At 42.6% G+C, this 23,668-nt stretch overlaps 1 protein-coding gene across 11 annotated transcripts in view; it reads right to left on the bottom strand.

The window, feature by feature from the left end:
- The window catches only part of svila (supervillin a), a 109,779-nt gene extending 86,456 nt beyond the window's left edge, over positions 1-23,323 (bottom strand). For 6 of the 11 annotated variants that reach the window (XM_007905428.2, XM_007905429.2, XM_007905430.2 and 3 more), the window contains exons 1-5: positions 23,288-23,323; positions 17,285-17,348; positions 12,184-12,275; positions 3,398-3,455; positions 2,998-3,149 (exon numbers count right to left, since the gene is read on the bottom strand). In XM_007905428.2, coding sequence (XP_007903619.2) covers positions 2,998-3,149; positions 3,398-3,405 — 160 coding nt within the window. In that variant the 5' untranslated portion in view covers positions 3,406-3,455; positions 12,184-12,275; positions 17,285-17,348; positions 23,288-23,323. The remainder of the gene's footprint in view (positions 1-2,997; positions 3,150-3,397; positions 3,456-12,183; positions 12,276-17,284; positions 17,349-23,287) is intronic. The other 5 variants (XM_007905435.2, XM_007905438.2, XM_042331954.1 and 2 more) reach the window with 3 other exon arrangements.
- Between the last annotated feature and the right edge of the window lie 345 nt (positions 23,324-23,668).

The raw sequence follows: 23,668 nt of genomic DNA, 5'->3' as shown, positions 1-23,668 counted from the left end.
AATTTCATCCATTTGTCTCCTCTTCAGTGTTCTCCCCATGTCACGTCCCACATCCATAAAAAAATTTGGTCTCTCAGTCCACGACTGTTTGTGGGACGCTGCTGTGTGCCAGTTGGCTGCCGCGTTTTGCCCACAAAGTACAAAGACAATCCACTTTACAGTATATTCTGTGAAGAGCTTTGAGACATCGCAATGACGTGAGAAGGCGCTATATGAAATGTAAGTATTATTATTATTATAAATGACCAGCGAGAATTTTTTGCGTCTTAGTGAACATCGGTAGAGTTAGGATGTTTACCTTAGCTCCAGGCTACTGTTCACTAAAAGGTGAACTAGCATAGGCCTGGATCGATTAGTCTCACGTTTTTTGTGCTTTCCTGACAAAGTATTTAAATACAGGCTTGTCGAGCTAAGAACTCTATTAAGAGCAAGTTTAATCTAAGTACACATATCGTTCACACACAAAATGCGCAGTCAATCCACTTTACATTATATCCTGTGAAGTAATATAAATCTCGACGATGTGATAAGATGCTATATATCAAATGCAATGAGTATTATTATTATTATCTGGACACTTCAGCTTTGCTGAGTGGTTTAAACTCCCAGCTCTAGTGGGTCTCAATAACGTCAACTCAGACACTATCAGCATGAAGGGCTCTATATAAATGGAAGTTGTTGTTGTTGTTGTCAGATCAACAGACACTTTGTTGCACAGAATTACCAAGGATTACATAGACTGTGCAGCATAAGCCTCCACCTCTTCTATTTGCCTCACCCCTCTAGTTCACATATGCATCAAATTTGCTCTTAAAAGCATTGATGTTTCCTGGTTCAACAGCGGCTTTTGACAGTGAGTTCCACATTCTCACCACCCTCTGTGCAAAGACGGTTCCTCCTGTTTTGTTATCCAAAGACCTGACTGGCAAAGAACAATACATGGCAGAAGCCTATGCTCAAAATACCAGACCCTGTGACTAGCACATTTGATTGATGCATTGAAGAAAACGTTCCAAGTCCTGTGCATTACTCACGATTCCAGCTAAAAATGCAGACAGGTGCCCAGCTGCCAAGTCTCTGCTAATATTGTTCTTGGTTAGGCCACCAGGTGGTGCACTACAATACCATGAGCAAATCCCTCTCGTTTTGCCCTCCTTGTACGTAAGCACCACCTCTTTCGACTTTCCCGCCAGCGCAGTAGAATTTNGGGGGGGGGCTCAGCCGGATGTCTGTCACACGTGGATACCCATCACTCTGTGTATCCAAACCAAGCTGAGAATTTCATGCATCCTACTTATACATGGAAATCCCAGAGATAGATTGTTGGAATGGAATGCCCATTCTCTCCCCCTAGAAGAACACATCCTGCTTACCTATTCCAGAAAGTATTAGGCGCAGATTGGCAAGAGCCAAGGTTTGGGGACCCCAGAGTGTGCGTTGGGGGTCACTGCTGGAGTCTAACCAGTTAAAAATGCATAGCTTGCCATTGATATTGCTGTCTGGCAAGCTTTCCCACTGCTTGTCCAGCTAGGACCACTCTAACCATTCGGGCTTTGGCTTGCAGGGTCAACAGGAGCTGAGTGGGATGACTCCCTGGCCCAGTGACTGGTCTGCCCTTCCAAGTCCTGCCGACGAGCCAGGCTGGCGATGCTGTCATCAGCAGTGCCCTGGAATACTGTGGACCCGGCTGGATGCTGTCACACCTCAGGCGTTGACAGCATTACCATCCATGGTTGCACACTCCACCTTACTAAGCCAGTCCGGAACTTTGGCGTCTTGTTTGCCCCTCAACTATCCTTTCTACCATCCATGCCATGACCGGCTCTGCCTTCCCCCACCTCTGCAACATCGCCTGGCTCAGCCACTGTCTCACACCACAGGCCGCCGAAACCCTCATACACACTTTCATTACATCGAGGCTTGACTTTGCAAACGCCTTGCTTGTCGGCCTCCCCAACTCCATCCTCTATAGGCTGCAGATCATCCAGAACTCTGCAGCCCGTTTCCTCTCCTGCACCAGGCTCCGTGACCCTATCACCCACACCCTCGGCTGACTCCACTGGCTTCCCATCACACAGAGGACACAGTTCAAGATCCTGGTCCTTACCTTCAAAGCCCTCCATGGCTTTGCTCACCCCTACCATCCTCCCCGCTCCCTCCGCTCAGCGGCTCCAGCTTCGCCTGCCCCACCATTGGCGGGGGAGGGGCTTCTGCCACTCAGCCCCCACCCTCTGGAACTCCATGCCGCGGTCCCTCCGCCTCACCCCTTCCGTTGCCTCCTTCAAGACCCATCTCAAGACCCTCCTCTTTGATTGTGCTTGACCCCCGCTTTCCACCCTTCCATATTTTGTAAACCAAATCCGGGGACACGTATAAAAAATGATTAAACTCACTGTAATTGCTGATGCTGGCAGCACTGGAGAAGCTTGTTGGATTAATGGGTGTGTTTCTCTGATGAGTGTATCTGTTTTAGAATGTTATTGTTCTTACTCAGTTTGTTGCTGAACTCCAGACAGGGCAAAGGGACACAATACCTCATCCAACAATAATAACTTGCACTTATATAGGGCCCCTCACACAAGGTAGTGTCTCAGAGATCATCAAGGGACTACAACAACAACAATGACTATCCCTGGAAATTGGGGGTGTATGGTCATCTGAAGTTATAGTATTTAAAGTGGAACCGGGTAAATAGTCTATTGCAATATAAATTGTAAGTATGCGGCAAAAGAATAGGGTAATTGGTAATAGAGTAGAACTCAGTGGTGGGACCAACACCACAAGATCACACAAATGATTTGGACGAAGAAGGCCTTTTGGTTCATTTGTATCCACCCTACACCTCATCCCATTCCAGCAGAAAATATTTCTTAAAGGAGTCCAGCACAATGGAGTGAACGGCCTCTTGTATTGCTAACATTCTATGAAACGCGTTTATAACACACAACATCACTGAAGCACAAAATGATGGACAACTTTTGAAAAAAAAACTCTTACCCAAGCATGGGCTACAAGCATCAGAAGCTCGTGTGTACCTAGGAGTATCTTCCTCCAGCAAGCGATGAGTGACTAAACCAGGACAGTTTTGTAAGAGCACTGGTTGTGTGTCATTCTCAATTCCTTCCAAACGTCTGGCAATTCGCTCTTTCCTGCACGGGACAAAGCGCGACAGGACAATGAGTGCAAAACGGTGTTGCACTGAATACAGCAAAGCCCAACACGAACTATAACTTTTTAAGAATCCAAACACCACACAACACACGCAATAAAAAAATCAAGGGAAGCAGAATGAATAATTTACAATGACGCTAACAGAAGACTATAGCTTCATGGATCATCAAATTTTTCCCTTCTCATTTTTGTATCCAAAATGATCGTGTATAAATTCCCTCAATACCTGTTCATTTCGACAGTGGCTTTCTGACCAGCTTCAAAAAGTTTTCGAAGTTCTGAAACTAAGAAAGAGATGTATTTAAAGAGACATATTTATATGTCCGAATGCAAACTCTGCAACTCAAGAGGTACAAGCAAGTAATATAATAGTAATAATAATCCTTGCATTTGACGTCTTCTAGACATCTCAAAGCGCTTCACAGAATAGACTGTAAAGTGAATTGACTATATATTTGTGGGCAAAATGTAATGACATACCTAATGACGTACCTCATTTAAAAAACAATGTTTTTTTTAAAGAACATTAGTATTTTCATTGCACAGGCCTCGACTGAAACGCTATATGCACCTTTTTATTCCACTCAGCCATCCCCTTCCTTCTGATCTCCTTCTGTGACTCATACCTTTAGATCTCTCAAAGTCATCATATTCTGTGGCCAAGGATGGGAATCTATCCCCTAGTTCTTTGACAATTTGATCTTAACCAGCCTCTGTCCTGCTCAACAGCATCAAGGCAGCCCTTGTCGAACAATGTAGACTCACTCTGTGACCAGGGGTCCCTATGCCTCCTCAACCCGATCTCTCTGCTGCCTTCAACATTGTCATCAACTCTTATCCTCCTTGACCACCTTTACTCTCATTCACATCCACCGAGATGCACTGAGTTCCACTTGACCGATCACCTCCACTTTGTATTCTCAACGCTTTCTCTACTTGGCCTCGCATAGAAACATGGTGTGCATCAGGGTCCTATCTTTGCTCCTCCTTGGAGGGAGAACGGAGGGGAAAAGAAGTAAGTGGAGTCTCCTTGGAGAGGTGATGTGCTTGGCAAGGAAATGTTGAAATCAAGTGAATCTTTCTTAATAATACTAATGATAATCCTTGTATTTGAAATAGTGCCTCAAGTCTTTGAGATGTCTCAAAGCGCTTCACAGAATATACTATAAAGTTGATTTGACTGCTGTCCGGTTCTTGAGCTAATTTGAGCTGTACCACTGCAGGATACTGTTGATGTCAAGCCAGCCAGCCAGCCAGGTTTGTTGGCAGGAGGGCAGATATTCTTCTCACTCAGCTCCAGTTAACCCTGGAAGCCAAAGCCTCAATGGGTAGGCTGATACAAGTGTAGGTGACATAACTGTGTGGAACTCAGTCTGGTTTGGATACTCTCAACCATGGTGATGGGTTTCTGCATGTGTCAGACACCCGGCTGATCAAAACAAATCAATTGTGGTTGTCAGATGTAGTTTTACCTAAGGTTGTGGCACGTGACTCATTTCCTAAAAAGAGATAGCCGGATTCGATTAGATGAAGGAGATGGGTACAAAACTACGGTAACAAACTCATTCAACCAAACAAGGACAGTATATCTGCAAAAGCTAGAGATTCTTTCAATTTCAAACATAAAATTATGGTAGCGGCCCCCACATTTATATAGCCAACACTAGGGTTATGGCAACCCAGCCTCATTGAGAAACTTGTCTGCCAAGGAGATGTAACTGAACTGAACATACAACTTGCTCAGTGGATGTGATCAGCAGGTTGTGATAAATGGACTGTATTTTACTCCTATCCCTAATATGTAGATCCCTCAAGGATCTATGCTTGGCCCCCAACATCTGCAGCGACTTGGTGAGCAAAACGATGAGAGGTTTAAACAGAGTTGTTGCAGCCTGTGCTTAATCTGTGAAATCACAGTACATTTAGTTTTTGTTAAGAAAAACATTGTGCTCTCAGCAATTGGGTTCAGTTCAGAGGAAAGTCAATCTGCCTGCAGGGCAGTGACACCTAATATTTAAATACATTGAAGAGAACGGGCCATTCTCCTGAAAGCTGCACTAACTCATGTTAGTAATAATAATCCTTGCATTTGATATAGTGACTGGAACATTGAAATATCTCATATGTCGGCAAGATGGAAGCCATGCTCTTTGGTTCTCGTCAACGTCCTCTCTCCTGCAGGTCTGAACTCTTCAACCTCCCTGGTCTCTCCCTCAGACTCTCTAAACCTGTGTGCAACCTAGGGGTCAGGTTCGAACCCCAGCTTTCCTTTCTCCCACACATTCATTCCCTGATCAGGACTACTTTTTTCCACCTCTGCCATGTTGCCCGTCTCCGTCCATACCTCACAACTGAAGCCCTTGTCCACGCCTTCGTCACTTCCCAGCTGGACTATTCCAATGGCCTCCTCGCTGGTCTCCCCAGCTCCACAAAACCCAATGAATTCAAAACTCTGCAGCCCAGATACTCACCCATATGAAACTCCATTCCCCCATCACACCAGTCCTAGTCAGGCTCCACTGGCTCCCAAACACCGAACAGATCAACTTCAAGATCCTCTCACTCATTTTCAAATGACTTCATGCCCTCACACCTCCCTACCTCTCCAACCTGCTTACCCCCAACTCACCACCCACTGCCTCCGCTCAGCTGGCTCTAGCCTCCTACTTGTCCCTCATGTCCTCCGCTCCACCATCAGTGGTCGTAGTTTCAGCTACTATGCCCCAAAACTCTGGAACTCACTCTCTCAATCCCTTCACCTTGTCCCCTCCCTCCCCACCTTCAATTCATGCCTAAAAACCTTCCCTTTTGATCATACTTAGTCACCTCGCCCCTCCCCTTGGGTCATTGTCAGATTCCGGCACTGTGAAGCACTCCGGGACATTACCCGTCTGAAGGGCGCTATATAAATGCAAGTTGTTGTCGTTGTAACACGTAATACAGTTGAAACTCCTCAAAGCGTTTCAGATGTAGGGGCTGTCTATCTGTAAGCAGACAATGCAACCAACTTGCACAGCAAAATGTCCCACAAGCAGCCATGAAGTGAATGAGCAATTTATCTGGAGGATTGTTGGCCAGGAAAGCGGAAGAAATTCCCTGTTCTTTTCTGTTTTGAAACAGAATCACAAATTCTTTCTAACAACCACCTGATTAGACAGACCTTGGTTTAACGTCTGTCTCCCAAGGGCATCAGGTCATCTAAAAACGGAGGTGCTGCAGTGCATCTGGGACTGTCAGTCCAACTTGAGACTTGAAACCGCAACCCTTTAACCGAAAGGCGAAGTGAAACTAATTCAGCCAAAATAATTGTCCCAAAACACAGTGTACAGCATCATAAGAACATTAACAACAGGATATAAACAAAACCAGCTGTTGGGAAACGCTTGAGGAGACTATTCCAGCAACTGTTTCTGATAAAAAGGTCCATTAGACCACATTATGTTCCTTAAACTTAACCCGTAAAAGCATTCAATCTCTACATTCAAAACTGCACAAATGGTGTCTCACTGTCAAACATTTCTCAAAAAACAGATACAATCTGTTGCTTTTTGAATGTAGGAGATTCTCTACCAACCTGCCCGCTCCATCCATTCAGCGGGCTCCGGCCTGCTCCATGTTTCCTGCCCAAACCGCCCTACCATCGGTGGCCGGGCTTTCAGCCTCTCTGCCCACACACTCTGGAACTCCATCCCACGGTCCCTTCACCTCACTTCTTCCCTTGTCTCCTTCAAGGCCGGTCTCTAGACCCTTCTCTTCGATCATGCCTTTGGTCGCCCTCCCACCTCTCTGCCTTTCCTCAGCCCTACACCATCCCTCCCCCATACTCGGACCCCGACACCTGACTGTTCAGCGCTTTGGGACGTCCTCCGACGTGAAAGGCGCTCTATAAATGTAATTTTGTTGAGATGCAAACTTTGAACTATTTTGTTATACAATTTGAAATCCCATATGCAAGCTTTAGTGCAATGTCATTTACAATACAGTCTTCATTTATATAATTTCATGTCCCAACTCACTTTACACAACTCTCTGGGAACCAGAGCTAATGGAGTGAGAATTGAAGAGGGTGTTTGTGTGTGTGGACTTTGAAAATGGAAAGAGAGGAGGCAAGTTGGACGGACTCTGGGATGAAGTTCCAGAAAGCAGACAGAATGATGAATGGAACCATCTTTTGGATAATTGAATTAAATTTACTATGTATTAATTTAAACAGGCTATATGAGATATTACTGTTATAATGCACTTCTTAAAGCACAAATTCGATTTAACTCAATTGTCCTGTAATAATAATAATCCTTGCATTTGATATAGCGTCTTATCACGTCATTGAGATAGTTCAAAGCGCTTCACAGAATATACTGTAAAGTGGATTAACTGTATTTTCTGGGCAAATGTGGCAGCCAATTGTGCACAGTAGTATCCAACAAGCAGTCGTAGACCAATTTTTTTTGAAGGGATTATTACCCCCGGAAAGCGGTCCGCCAATCGACTAGCAACCGGGTTCCTACCTACAGCAGGGTAAACAGAGGCTTGTAGAGTAAGGAAACTTGCCCAAGGTTTCAACTTGCCGGGAATTGAACCCAAGTCTTCTCGCTTGTGAGACAATGACCCTAGTCTCCACGCATGCACCTCATTTCCCAGTTCCCAGGTTTGCTGCAACTGTGCAAAGCAGGAAGTGACTTTAATCGAATAACCCAGAAGTCAGCTATTTCCAAGCTAAAATAAATGACCGACTTCTGGGTCGCTAGGTTACTACCAGTCACTTCCTGCTTTGCACAGCAAACAGGAAATTATATTGGTGGTGAACTGAAAGTTGGCTATATTTGTTTTAGAGTTGTGGAGGGAGCAAGCCAGTCTAGCTGTGCACAATTACAATGAAACACTTTATTGCGCCTGGCATTTAAGATTTTACAGAAAGCAACCAAACCACACGTGAGAACAAGGCTCCACTGTATTTTATAAAAATAATAATAATTCTTGAATTTGATATAGCGCCTTATCACATCTTCGAGACATCTCAAAGCGCTTCACAGAATATACTGCAAAGTTAATTGACTGCATACATTTGTGGGTAAAATTTTATTTAAAAATGTTTTAACAGGATGATAAGCACGGAACATCTAAGCACGGAACACTCTGGGAGCATGTACTTTCCAACCGAAATAAGTGGAGTTCAAATAAGTTGTGCCAGTTCTAAATTCGAGATTAGCTGAAAAAATACTTCCACTTAAATGGAATTACATTTACTTCCAGAACTTTACTCATTTTAGCCATTTTGCTTTATTCTAATGCTGTGGCTTGTAGATGTCACAATATAGCGGGGATGAAATAAATGTTCCTAAAAGCAATGGGAGCCCACAATGCATTTAAAAATAAGTTGGCAATTGCATTACTATAATATTTGTGGCATTAGGTTTAGATTAAAGACTAAAATAAACACTGCCTCATTATGTCCATTGGTTGAATGACAGCACTGATGAAGTTTGCTAATCTGGTGTGTTTTCAACGAAGATGGAAAACCTTTTTGGGTTAGTCGGGTGTCTGACACATGCGGAAACCCATCTCGTGCTTGAGAGTATCCAAACCAAACTGAGGCTTCAATCATCTTGCCTACACATGGAAATCTCTGTGTATTGAAATGGAATGCACTCTCTCCCTCTGGAGGGATGCATCCTGCTTACCTTATTCCAGAGAGTATTAGGTGTAGGCTGGCAGGAGCCAAGGCTTGGGGACCCCAGAATGTGTGTTGGTGTACTGCTGGATTCTAACCAGCTAAAACTGTATTCACTTGCTAATGAGAGCACTGCCTGGCAAGCTTTCCTGCTGTTTGTCCAGCTAGCACCGTCTATTGTTAGGGCTTTGGCTTGCAGGGTTAACAGGAGCTGAATAAGAAGAAATCCTGCCCTGAGAGATGCAAAACTTGTGAAACCCGACGACAGGATGTCTACACCTGGACTCAAAAAAATATAAAATATTTCCATTAAAAAAATCATCCCAGCGTTTCCCATTCCTGATCGCTATCCAGTAAACCCCTGTTGGAAACTCCACGAGTAAGGTCAGCTGAGACTTCCATGGTTGGACAGCTCTCTGGCACGCACTGTCTAGACTCGCATGAAAAAGCACGGCTTGGGCAAGGCCCAGGAGATGGTTAGTTTCCATGGAACCATTTTCCTTCAAGGAAGTTAGGAAAGGAGTGAAAGTTGGCAAAAACGGAAATAAGTTGCCAAAGAAACACAATACTCATTAGGGGTTAACCTAGTTTTCCTAAGGCATGCTCCTGTTACTTACTGCAGTCATTAAGGCAATGTCTCCACTACAGTTCCTGGTCACAGAGTGTCATTATGTAGTGAATGACCTCATCTACATCTGTAAAACTTTAACACATGATTTGGTCTCAAATCCAGACTTAATTGTACCAACAGATAAATAGCCTTGAACGCAAAGATGAAATCCTGAAGGCAGTTTCTCTTTTGAAAACACCCCCACACCAAAAAGGATTTTTAAAATCAGTTTAAGTGGCAAGCACTTATTGCTTGGATTTCTAAAATATCTGGAAGCAATTCATACAAAGTGAACCCAGTTACAGCCTCATGGGGATCTGCAATAATAGCTATCAGAAATTCACTGCACTCCACCCACTTTAGAGTCAAGAAGTAAAACAGAGAGAAAAAAAGAGGAATTTGATTCCAGGCTAAAAACAGGTCATTAACCCTCCATTCTCCACCTCCCCCAAAATATTTCTGTACCCGATAACCCAGTTATTTAAAATAATACTCCCAAGAACTGACATTTTGAGAATTCACCAGGTACTTTTAAAACGGACCAAAAATAGCCACTCGGGGGCAAGGTACCGATGCTTGTTATTCCATACCCTAACAAAGGAGGCAATGCAGTGCCATCTGTGCAGTACCTTGTGGTGGAAGAAAATTGGGAACAGCACACAAGGAAAGTAGGTGAAAAGAGAAAAAGAACGATTAAAATCAAAACCTTTTAAACTCCCTTCACTATCCCTGGTTACCCAAAACCGCTAGAAGTTTTGCCCTCTTTCTGTAAACACTATGCGATCGTGCCCACATATCGTTTGAATACACGTATGGGGGGAGGAACTTAGCGAAGTGTGGGTGAAGAACACATTACTGGGTCATAACTCAGCGGAGAGGATAGAAAATGGTGACTGCATTATAGCAACAGGACAGCGCAGGAATGTAGAAGCCTGTGAACCAGACACAGATGTCATTTTCAAGTGCAAAGAAAATGCCAAGGGGGGATCTGTGCATCAGAACCGATAGGAATCAGAGGAGAAAAATGGCCAAAAATGTGCTGTCTAAGATCCGCCGATGATCGAGGTCATGCATTACCAATTCATTGCAAAACTCTGCTGTGACCTACTCTGGTACGTCCCCTAAATGAACACAGACACTAACATGGTAATCTATGATGCACTAATAATAATTTGTCGAGCAGTTGCCAAGGATTGCTTTCATGCCACAGATTCTACCCCAATTCCCTTGGGCTGCATCATGGTTCCTTTGCATTAATCATCTCACATTTTTTGCATGGCTGTAAGTAAGGTACAGGACACTAAGATAGCACTGACTAGGACACTATTATATTACAGTTTTATACACGCAACTCAACTGGTACCAGAAACCCAAGATAACATCAAATGGTAATTTGACTATCTATCGATCATTATCTTTGTGAATCACTCATGTTTTCACTGGGCTGAGCACCACCTTCAACAGGTTTGGCCTGAAGAACATCTCCAATGGAAAGGATCATTATTATCATCATCATCACTACCATAACTTTATTTTAAACATAGTGTACATTTTGTTCATCTACTAAGTACAGTTCACCTACAGTGGCTAAATTTTGCAGTAAATCTTGTGAAGCGCTTTGAGGCATCTTCCTAATGTGAAAGGCACTGTATGAAATGCAACGATTATTATTTATTACATTCATAATTTGGGAGAGAAGCAGAATCCCTTTCCAATCTCAAATCTTGGTCGAGACTCGATACCATCATACTGTTACTTAGTTCTGAACTCTCAATTCATGTTATAATCGGCTTGAATCTATAAACGCATGGAGTCCTGTAGCTTAGTGGTTAGAGCACTCGTCTCGCAAGAGGACCTGGGTTCGATTCTGGCAAGTTGAAACATAGGGCAAGTTTCCTTACTCCACGAGTCTCTGTTTACCTAGCAGTAAGTAGGAACCCAGTTGTTAGTCGATTGGCGGATCGCTTTTCCCGGGGTAATAATCCCTCCCCCCAAAAAATGTGGTCACTCTATCCATAACTGTTTGTAGGACACTGCTATGTGCAATTGGCTGCCACGTTTCGCCCACAATATATACAGTCAATTCACTTGATAGTATAGTAACTTTGAAGAAAATGAAGGATCAGCTCTTCAGAATTTACACCCATAAGAAAGAATTGGAAACATATTAAATGTCAAATGCAATGCGACAAAACAGTGCAGCTTTGAACTGTGTGCACCACGTTTACCTCTCAAGGTTGGTGCCATGTTAACCTCTGGAGGTGGGGAAAATAATGGAAGAGAAAGAAAATAATATTTATGAACCCGACCTGAACATTTCAACTGTATCAATCCATGAGATATATGCCAGCATTGAGATCTGGGGTAATTTAATAATGGTTAAATTTGGCAACTGATTTCATTTAGGGCCCAGCGGTGAAGATTCCTGCTCTTGCCACCTTTACATTAACACTTCAGCTTAAGTTCTCAAAGCACAATTAATCCCTTCCATCGAGTGTTGATGCTATGAATACCTCCCACTATCTTGGTGTTTTTGTAATCATAGAATCATACAGCACAGAAGGAGGCCATTCGGCCTTTCATGCCTGTGCCGGATCTTTGAAAAGTGCCATCCAATTCAATCCCACTTCCCCGCACTCTCCCCATAGCTCTGCAAACTTGTCCTCCACCAAATAATTATCTAATTTAACTAGCTAAAGAAATTCTATCACTGTTCCAGCATATTACTAACCTTTAGGAAGTACAGCAAGTAGATTGGCGTCTATGTCTTTTGTGCTCTTGACAAATTCTTCTTTGTCTTCAAAAGAGAACTCCTTCTGGAAACTAGAACATATCACCCATTACTATCACCACATACATTGCGACTTTTTCCCACAAAATTCACAGTCATGAAACTTTATTGTGCAGCGCTTTGAGAGTCCTACTGATGTGAAAATGCGCTGTACGAAATGTATGGATTGATTGATCATTTCTTATAAAACTACTGCTACACCAGTGACAAAAGGCTACAAATCCAAGGTCGACAAGTGTAAAAGGGTGTGGCCAGCCAGTTGTGACTGGAAACCCATCACCATATTTAAGATTGTCCAAGCCAGACAGAATTCCATACATGCCACCTATCCATTTTAATTTGTGTGCCAGGAATGGAATGAATGCTCTCTCCCCAGAGGGACGCACCCTGCTTATGTAATTCCAGAGAATTAGGCACAAGTTGGCAAGAGCAAAGGCTTGGGGACCTTTGAGTGGGAGTTGGAGGTGCTGCTGGAGTTTACCCAGCTAAATAGTTTGCCATGGAAAGCACTGCTTCCTGCTCCTAGGAGTATTGTGGGCAGGAAATTGTCTCCAGACTCCTCGCCACTCCCCACTGGTGTTGTGGTCCACGTTGAGAAACCAGACTAAAATAAGGGCATTTGGATAATTCATCTATTTTCTACACTATTTCTAACAACCTCAGAATTCCAACTGTAACAGCAGTTCACAAATGAAAAGACAAATACTGATGGTATTCATACTATCAACCGTTAGAAAACCTTCCAAACACTAGGCTTTACTGCTCTGAAGATCTGAATCCATCAATTTTTAAGACAAATGTGCCTTTATAGCTATAAGTGTCCATGATTGTACATTCTTTTTGCTGGCAAAATAAATCACTTTAGTTGTAAGACGCTCAACATTTTGTACTCTGTGTAGAAGCCTTTTATCTCAATAGACTGTTCAGCCTTCTGCATACATTCGGGTTTGGTGAGGAACCTCACCAAGCCAGTACAAAACCTTGAGGTCTTGTTCAACCCTCAACTGTCCTTTAAACCACACATCCATGCCATGATCCATTCAGCCTTCCCCCACCTCCGTAGCATCACCCGCCTCTACCATTACTTCTCCCCTCAGGCCACCAATACCCTCAACCATGCTTTCATCATGTCCAGGCTTGACTATGTTAATTCTCTGCTCGCTGGCCTTCTTCCCTCCAAAGGTTGCAGATTATTCAGAACTCTACAGCTCGTGTCCTCTCCAGCACCAAGCTCTGTGACCCTCCTCACCCAGCTTCACTGGCTCTCCATCCCCCAGAGGATCGAGTTTAAGACTCATCTTCACTTTTAATGCCCTTCACAGTCTTGTCGTTCTCTACCTCTACCACCTTTTAAAACCATTCCAATCTGGCCATTCCTTCCACACAGTGGGCACTGGCCTGCTCCACATCCTCTGCCCACCCTACCATCAGTGGTCGGCCCTTCAACTTTTCTGCCCCACTCTCTGGAACTCCCTCACAGAATCCCTCCGCCTCACACCCACACCTCCTTCAAGGCCCATCTCAAGACCTTGTAGCTGTTAGTGGAAAGCTACACAACTTAAGAGACTTTCACTGAACAATGCAACATAATATCCCACCAAGGGATTAATATGAAATGAATGAGTCAAAAAACAAAGCCTTCACTCTTAACGAACCAGAAAAGCAGTTTACAATCCTTTAAAGGATTATACGGTTAACACAATTATAGCATTCAACTAAAACGCATACAACAAATCAGGTGGACGATATAGATCCTGGATGCAAGTTGAAATATCGGTGTGTAAATGTAGCCCTGACTGTGTTGAGAAAAGCTACAAATTGAGTTTTTCCACATTTAATTGCTTGCAATTAGTTTTACAGATAGCGATGCAAGCATGATGCATTTCAAAGTGTCAGAGATATCATGCATAACCCAACATTCTTGGTGGTAGGAACCAGCTGTATGGACAGCTGGAAACAATTACAAGCTTGTAAGCATATGTTTTGTCAAAAGTTGAACATAAAAGTAGATGACAGCCCAAAATGACTTCCATAATGTGAGATAGGATCTAAGATAAGATCACATTTGGGCCACGGAAAAAATGTTATTCCATTTCAGATCAGGTTTGGCTGGTGGCAAGCGTCACTGACCACAGCACACAAGAACCATTGGTATAGAATAGAATTACTGAAGAGTGACACACCCAGACCCCATCCCTCACGCAACCCCAACCCCCACCCAGACACATCCACGTCCACCCAGACCCTATCCCCCACCCAGACCCTACCCCCCACCCAGACACAACCAGACCCCATCCCTCACCCAGACACATCTGAACAGACCGCTGACAGACTCAGCCCACCCACACCCCATCTATCACTCAGAGAGACCGAACCAGACACAACCAGCTCCCCCATCCAGACAGATCCCCCATAGGATAGAATATGGATTGCATTACAATAAATTTCGGTGGAAGTGGAGTCCAGAACATCATTTAAAAGGGAATTAATTGGATAAATAATGAAAGATAATTTACAGCGAAGGGAAAAAATATCAGGGGGGAGTGTACATTCTTTTTTTCTGGCACAATTCACCGCTTTAGTTATAAGGAGCTGAAGATTTTGTGTACTCTGTACACAGACCTTTTATCCCAATAGGCTGTTCAACCTTCTAGGGTAGAGCTTCAACTAAACTTGCAGTCAAACCATTAAATAATTTACCAACCCGCTGCAAGGGTGAACTATGTATTCTTCTGACTTTGTCACAGTGTTTGGACCTGAGGCTGTTAGCTGCCAATATCACTGCAGCAGAAGTCACTTGTGACAGTCATGGACTATTGCAGACGAGCTTTTGTGCTTGAAGCACAAGGTACCAGATTAACTCATTTGAAAACTCTTGGTCCCTGTTATTCAGGCACAGGGGAGGGGCAGCCATCAAATGAAACATTAAAGTGAGGCCCCATCTGTACTTTCTTCAAGTTGATTGTTCTTATTGGCTCATTGATCTAAACCTTTGGTACAGCTTTAAATTATTTCCACTGCATATTTAGGAACCAGTACAAGACAACACCACATCTTGAACCTATTCACAGAATTCTACATTTTAACGTTATTTGCTCTCTCAGCCAACAAGACTTGTCAAGATGTCAGATTGGGTGACATTTCTGCTTTCGCCGCAATCCACCTCAAACCATTGCGTAACATTTGCTATTTCAGCATCAACAGGCATCCCATTTCTCAGCACTAAATCATACCATCTGCCATTCACCCGCTCAGTTAAAGAGCTGAAGTTTAATCCCTTCTTTCCAAACACTCCACAATTTCCCACACAATTTGGTATAAATCCTGATGAGCGGATGTGACATGCGATTCTTTTGCAATTTAGAGAATTTTACAGAGGTTACGTAGCCAACACTTATAAGATTTATAACCATCGCAGTCAGATCTCCTCAACCAATCCCTCTGGTAGTCTGCTGGTCACGGATTCACAAATGAAGCCACTAAGACCCATCCTGTGTTCCTAATACCTAGGCAATCAATTACTGATTTTACAAAATCTCCTTGGTCTCCTTGAACTTTCACTTCAGTCAACGGGCTTTTGTAAAGGGCAATATTTTCCAAAGATAGAAAGTTATATCATCCAATTGCTACCGCCAAATTCAAATAACCTGGATCAACACACTAACCTTTCATATGTACACCTAGGCTTGTCTTTTTCTTTATTCAAAATATGCTAGACTTACTTGTAAATAGACTCCAATATTTGTCATCTCCATAGATGCCAATCTAATGGTTCTACATTTTCCAGAATAGTGATGGCTTGACCTTTCAAAAAACTGCTTCCCCGTTGATTAAATAATCCTGGCCACGTGCTCGAATGAATGTCTAAACACCTCAAGGCTTTCTTTAAAATATGGCCTCTATTTTTTCTTCTTCAAAAAAGTCCAATAACAGAAACTCTTCAGTAGGAACAGTTGGGACAGTCCAGAGTAAATGTCAATTCTCCCAACTCCAAGAGAATGTCTCCTAAAATGCTGACTCACATCTAGACAAAGTACTTCTCTCAGGTGTGCAAAAGGTGAGCCCCGAAGGCCGACACCTTACAGTCTTAGCTTGACTATCATCACTTAAAATTCAAGATCATCCAAAATTTTCAAAAATTATTACATCCAGGGCTTAATTAGCAAGTTAGTTGTCCGCAGTGCTTTAAAAGCGCAACGTTCCAAGTACCAGCTGATCAGAAATCCTAAGTGACCGTGTGATTAAAAGCAATATTTTGCGTTAAGATGACAGGATGAAGTTAAATATGCTAATACCACCAGGAGAGCATCAGGCTGAACAGTCCTGGAATTTCCATAGTATCATTGGGGTTTAATTCTCAGATGGATCTGTTTCCAGAGCTGCGTTTCCCACAGTTTCACAGGAATATTAATGGGATTCCTTATTACTGAGAAATTCCATGAGCATAATGAACCACACATTTTTTTCTGGCCAGCTGGGATGTCTATGTCTGACACATGTGGAACACTAGCATCTAAACCAGACAGAATTATGCACATGTATGCTAACTATACATGAAAACTTCCCGTGTCTGCAATAGAATGTACAGTTTCTCCCAGGGGGAATGCACCCTAATTCCAATGGCTTGGGGCACTGCTGGAGTTTGACCAGCTAAAATTGCATGGCTTACCCTGAGAGCACTATTTGGCAAGCCTGCTATTGCTTATCCAGGTGGGACTGTCCTACCTGTTAGGCTTTGGTTCACAGAGATAACAGGGAATGAGTGGGAAAATCCTTGCTCCCATTGGCTTGTCTGCACCCGCATCAAATACTTCACCAGTTAACATAACCAATTCCCTGGTGCAATAGATAATTACTTGTAGGTAAGTTACAGATTATGTCAAACATTGTGTGGAGCTTTTCTGGATTTCCAGTGGATTCAGGTATCTGGCAAATACGTTATACATTGAAAAAGTATTTCAGGACAGAGCCAGGAGTTTTAATGCTAGTATGATGAGAAACTACAAGAAGCAGATTTTTAACAAAAAATATAATACTGTACCTTAGAGCTCTCTTTTGGAATAATTTTCCTCTTCCAATTCCGATTGAATATTCCTTCCCCAGTTCTGAAACAAAAATATGCATTTTAAGTCTGTGGTCATTACCCTCAGTTTTTACAGTGCACACTAAAACACTTAGCATTCCTACAAAAATACCCAGTCAAAAACCATGGCCAACAGTTTCAAATGGTAACTAGACAAATAAACAGACTATAGAAGACTTGAAGCACAATTGTCCTTAGAAAATGAACTGTAGAATACGTGAGAATAAAGAATTGTAGATTTGAAACATAAAATTCAATAAGGTTCTGATAGCACACAAAAGCCATTCCAATTTGTAGGAGGAATTCAGAGTGTAAATGACCATTTATTGAAAGGAGCAGTAGCCTTACCTTCAGTTCCCTGTAGGCAACCATTTTTGCTAGGCTTATCTTTAGTGTACATATAATAAGCTTTGTGCTTGATATACAGTAGTCCTTGAAACAAATTTCTCAAAGGCCTTCACAAGATTTATATTAGTGTAGTGACTGTGTGTTTTGTAGACAAATAATGAAGACAATATATTGAGGGGAAGGGGGGCAAAATCATCACACAAACAATGCTTTTAATTTATCATCTCAAGTCTGCTACCAGTATCAACATCCTCCAGCACAAGCCTCTGTGCACCCAGTAACACCTTCCTTGCCAAGACCCTTCGTCTCCTAGGAACCCTGAGTTTAATATCCTGAGTTTAATATCCTTGTCCTCAACTCTCGCCACAATTTCACCACACACTACCCACACTACCTCCAGTCAGTTTCTTCAAGTTATTCTGGCACAGGTCCATGTCTTGTTCCACCACCTGAGCTTTTAGACACCAAGCATTCAAACTCTCTTCCAAAGTTACTTCACCTGGTTAACGTTCTCCCCACAGTCAGAAACCTCCCAAGAACACAACCATGGATCATGTATTTGCTCAACATCTTTAAATCTCTAATTTCCCTGCTCAGTGTCCACCATTCCATTTATCAAGCACGTTAAGACACTCGTATGTGAGAGGTTCTATGTCAGTGGTGGTCAATCCAATTTTTTTTTGATTTAGTATTTATGGCGTAAATCAAGAAATATTCAATCAAGAAACTTTCGGCCTGTGTTTGGCCACCATTTCTTTATATAAATGCAAGAAGCCTGCTAAGGGTAAGAACTCAGAATAGTTTCTCCAGACACAGGCTTGAAAGAAAGTATAACTTTGCACTGCTGGCTGTTTTTTTTTCCCACAGTTAATAGACAGAGTTAATGGAATTGCACAGCCCGATTACCATTTATTGAAATCTTAGCTTAAAAGGCTGCCTGCAGTACAGCTGTCCAAATATTTCACACGTCTCCTTCTTCCAGCTTTACCGAAATTACACTGACCTTGTCAATGTGATCATAGATGCTCTGTGCAAAGTGTTTCTTTGCCAGTATAGATTTTTAAATCGCCAAGTTAAGTCACAAAAGTCTCGACTTGATATGGAACCCAAACTCTGTAGAAATTAGAGCTAACTTTAGAACAGTACAACTCCAGGACAAAACACCTTTGTGGCGTGTGATTTTACATTTTCGCAAAACGTGAACTGCCGCTCATGATAATTACTTCAGGTATACGATGACAAATCTTTGAAAATCCCCAAAAGATATAGCACGCTATCGTGTCAAAAAAAAACTTGAGAGCTTCACAGATAAATGTAGTGACTGTGTATTGGTAGGCAAACATGGCAGTTAATTTGTGCACAGTCAGAACCACAAGTAGCTTGTGAAAGACCAATTTATCTGGAGAACTGTTCACCAGAACACAAGAAGCAACTCCTTTCTCTTTTCAAATAGGGTCACAGATCTTTAACATCCACCTGCACCTGAACAGCCAGACAGGACCTCAGTTTAACATTTTATCCTGGTGGGATTTATGTAGATATGGGTGCCCAATACGTCCATTTAAGGAGATACATGAATTTACACCAGACAGCGTAGGTCAACATAGTCACAGGTTAAGCCAGATTCCCACGCTATAAATGATCGACTTCTGGGTTGGTCAGGACCACAATGAGCTACATGCTGCAAGTGCCCATAATGTAACTTTAAAACTTTATAAAGGATGTGAGGTGTGGTAACAACATGACAAGCCAGAAGTAGGCCCCTGCTTGACATCCTTATTGCATTGCGGCCTGTGTTTTGGTGAACAGTTCTCCAGATAAATCGGCCTTTCACTTTACAGCTGCTTATGGATCCAACAGCGCATAAATTAACTGTAGACTGGACCTTGGTTTAAAGTCTCATCCGCTAGAAGACTCTTTGGAACAGTCTAGATTGCAGTTTAACATCTCATTGCAGAGGCAACAGTTCCAATAAAGCAGCCAACACTGCTCCGAAATGTAACGTAGAGGATGATACCAAGTCCAAATCCACGACCTTGTGACTGAAATGAGAATGCTACCAACTGAGCCAAAGAATCTATGTCTGTCACATATGTCTATGCAGTGCCTGCTCAAACTTGGCTTATAAAGTCAAGGGCAGCCACAGAGCAAGGGGTTAGGCACTTCACAGATGACAAAGCTATTTTATTTGATCCAGCGATTGATGTTATAATCTGATCCAGATGTTATAATCTGGGCCAATAGAAAATCGCAGCCGCACTTTTTCCGCTGAATCTGCTCCAAATGCCCTCCAAACGCGCTATAAACACTACATTAGATATCCAAATATTTTCAGATAACTTGTAATTTGTAATTGAGCATGTTCAAGTAAGCTAGTAACTTACAGACTTTCAGACCTAAGCCTTCTTCCAACTCCACTAAATGTATCTCAATCTCAACTTTGTGAGCAAACACGCAATAAAAATGTCAAATATTGAAACTACTTGAACTAGGCAGAGCACAGTTTCAGCAAAACCGTGTGCAAAAGAATCCCCTACCTCAGCTTTCAGCAGGAGAACAATTGACAGAGATATATTACACCTGGAACAGAGGGGCCAAGGAGAAACTATTCAACAACAACGTGCATTTATACAGCGCCATTCACACAGGGTAGCCCCTCGGAGCGCTCGACAGTGACTGAGCATGATGCTGAGCTGGTGGGGGGGGGGGGAAGTAACTGTAGGCACGGTCGAAGAGGAAGGTCTTCAGGCGCAGCAGGTACGTAAGCAGGTCGGATATGTAGGGAGGTGCCAGGACATGAAGGGATTTGAAGACGAGTGAGTGGATCTTGAAATCGATCCGTTCTGTGATAGGGAACCAGTGGAGCCTGACTCAAACTGCTGTGACGGAGAGTGACAAGAGTTTTAGATCAGCTGGATTTTGTGGATAGTAGAGCTGGATAGTTTTGATGTTGGCGCTGTTGAAAGGTCCTATATAAATACAATTTGTGATTGTGTGTGTTGCGTGCATATCTGTATGTTTACGGTTATAGTAAAAAATGCAGATGCACTCCTGGGAAAGAAGCAACACAACTTTCAACACTTATGTTGTAAGTACAAAAGCAGATATGTTAGTACACTGAGGCCTAGTTATACGAGGGTGGTCCAACCTTTCGGCTACTTGGGGCTGAATGCCCTATTTGAGAAACATCCACGATACATATAAGCAATATTTTTGTATTTCGCTTCAGAAACATAACATATACAGGTTACGAAGGGAGCAGGTGGGTCAGATCCAATGGCCTAATAAATGCACATAAAAATTATCATCCTTGGATTTGATATAGGGCCTCATTACCGTGTTGAGACATCTCAAAATGTTTCACAGGATTTATGGTAGAATTTAGTGTCTATTTATTTTATCTTCAAGCTCATTGTGTGGGCTGGTTCTTCAATGGAGTGCTGTATTACTGGAGATGCCATTCATCAAATGAGATGTTGAGTCCTGTAGCTCAGTGGTTAGAGCACTCGCTTTGCAAGCGAGAGACCCAAGTTCAATTCCCGGCAGAGGGCGAAACCTTGGGCAAGTTTCCTGACTCCACACAGAGCCTAATAATCCCTCCAAAACAAAAAACAATAATAAATTGGTCATTTTCAATCTACGACTGTTTGTGGGACATTGCTGTGCGCAATTGGCTGCCGCGTTCGCCCACAAATGTACAGTCAATTCACTTTACAGTGTGTTCTGTGAAGCGCTTTGGGACGTCCTCCTGACGTGAAAAGCGCTATATCAAATGCAAGGATTATTATTATTATTATTATTATCTTTGAGCATGGCAGTCAATTTACACACAATAATATCCCTCAAATAGCAATGAAGTGAATGACCAATTTTATCTGGGGGTTTGGTGGCCGGGACACTGGGAGAAACTCTTTTCGAATAGTGCAATGTCCAATTGAACCTCTACAGACAGGACCGCAGTTTAATGTTTCAATCAAAGGACAGCATCTCCGACAATGCAGCACTAACCCCAGGTTTGGACTGTGAGCTCAACGTCCCAACGTAGGGTTCGAACCCACAAATTCCGACTCAGAGACAAAAGAGATACCAACTAAGCCAGGCTGACATGAATCAAGTAAGACAAAGCCTTTTGCTAATAAAACTACACCTGCATATTATGGTGACTAGAGAGTAACCAATGGGGTTTGGCCAGATTACCAAATCAAAACATTGCAATACTTTTCCCAGGTGTCAGGCCACAAAAAAGGAAACACAACACCTATGCAACAAAGGGGCCACTGTACAGAGCAGAATGTACTTTGCAGAAAGGCCAGAAAACAATGCTGCATTCACAAATTATGCTCCCAACTTTCGAAAATGCAAATTTATGGAGCAGTTTGCTCATTAGTAAGCTCACGAGTTAAGGTGTATGAACCAGTTATGTTCAAGAAGGTATTCTGTTCATCGTGAGGTTCAGCTGGACCATCAAATTTGAAAAGAAACAAGTTTCTCCTCTCTCCCCCTCCCCTTTCCCCAGAGAGACAGAGTGCCCAGAAAATAAAGTCAAATAGCTAGATTAGTTAAATTAACTCTTTAATTCTACAGCACCATTTGGGTAGGATAGCCAAATGTCTACACAGGGACATAACCTGCATAAGGCAATAGATAATTTGTGTATCGCAGGCAGAATAGTAGTCCAAAACCCCTCTTTATAGGTTTAAAACATTGTACTGAGAATTAACATGCAAGGATTGGGTAAGTCAGCTTAGTTCACTGCATTACTTCTGATCCTTAACTCTGCATCTTTACCAAAACATAATAGGTTTGGCGTGAACTGTATAAGCTTGAATAATACAACAAAATAACAACAAAATGATATTTGTATAGCGCCTTTCACTCCGGGACGAGGTCCCAATATGGTATTCAGGGCTCGTAAACACAAGCTGGACAAATGCAGCAGAATACCGGAACACAGTTCAATGAATGCAAAATGCCTAACAAACACAGAGCTGTTACACACTATCCTAGCCTACAGTACTTCTGATCTAAAGGCCTTATTTTCTTTGGGAAAAGCACTGCCAGAAGAAAATGAACTCATTCCATATTTTTTCAGGATCGGTGCAGCGGTGTATACGAAACACATACTGTACCAGCCTCGAATCTGTATATATAAATCAACTTCACGCAACTTGTCTAGAAAAGTGCAATGTAATTCTCTACCATTTCCGCAGATTTTATTTTTCCATGCAAACTGTGTGGATTTATACAAATAGACTTCTCTTCCCTTAAGAGTATTTCTGCGGAACTTAAGCAGCTGTAGCAATATTCAGTTCTCATTCATGCACTGTAAACAAAGATGTGCTAATAGCCCTCCCCTCCCCCTATTTCTACATAGGCTGCCGTAGAGAGAGCAATCCTTTAGCAAGAAAGGAAAACGGACTGGCATCTATTAATATTAAGCATTCACACAGATTCAGACACACTGCAATTTAAATGTAGATGGACAGTACGTATTAAAAGATCTTTGCTGATCTACAAGTCTATTGTTCGCTATTGCCCTTGGAACCAGACAGAGAATGCACACAAGGGCACTTCGACGATGTGCTGTTCCACGGCACATTTTTTGGCACTTACCTTGACCGCAGTACGTTACTCTTCGAGCATAACCAGCAAGCCACGGATTTCTGAACATGGTTGCAGGAATCAAGGTTTCAAGTGACCACAAGTAGCAGCTAATTATATACCAGACACAAAGCTAGGCCTGTCTACACAGTAAGGTGTAGAGATTTTTTTTCTGACGGCACAGCACAGCGCTGGAGCTGTCAAGCTCGCGATGGGCTGAGGGGAATAGGCGAGGCAATAGGCTGCAGTTTAAAGCAGCTCATGATGCTAATCAGATTACAAGCAGAAATTAGGCACAATGAAATGCTAAAACAGACTGGATGACAGAGATTGAAAGATTATAATAAACTGCTACAGATCCGTGGCAAGTCACAACATATGTTCCTGTTTCAG

Source organism: Callorhinchus milii, unplaced genomic scaffold, assembly GCF_018977255.1.
Source record: "Callorhinchus milii isolate IMCB2004 unplaced genomic scaffold, IMCB_Cmil_1.0 Scaffold2, whole genome shotgun sequence".
Lineage (NCBI taxonomy): Eukaryota > Metazoa > Chordata > Chondrichthyes > Chimaeriformes > Callorhinchidae > Callorhinchus > Callorhinchus milii.
Note: the sequence above shows the minus strand (reverse complement) of the source record. Positions and strands in the feature narration are given on the sequence as shown.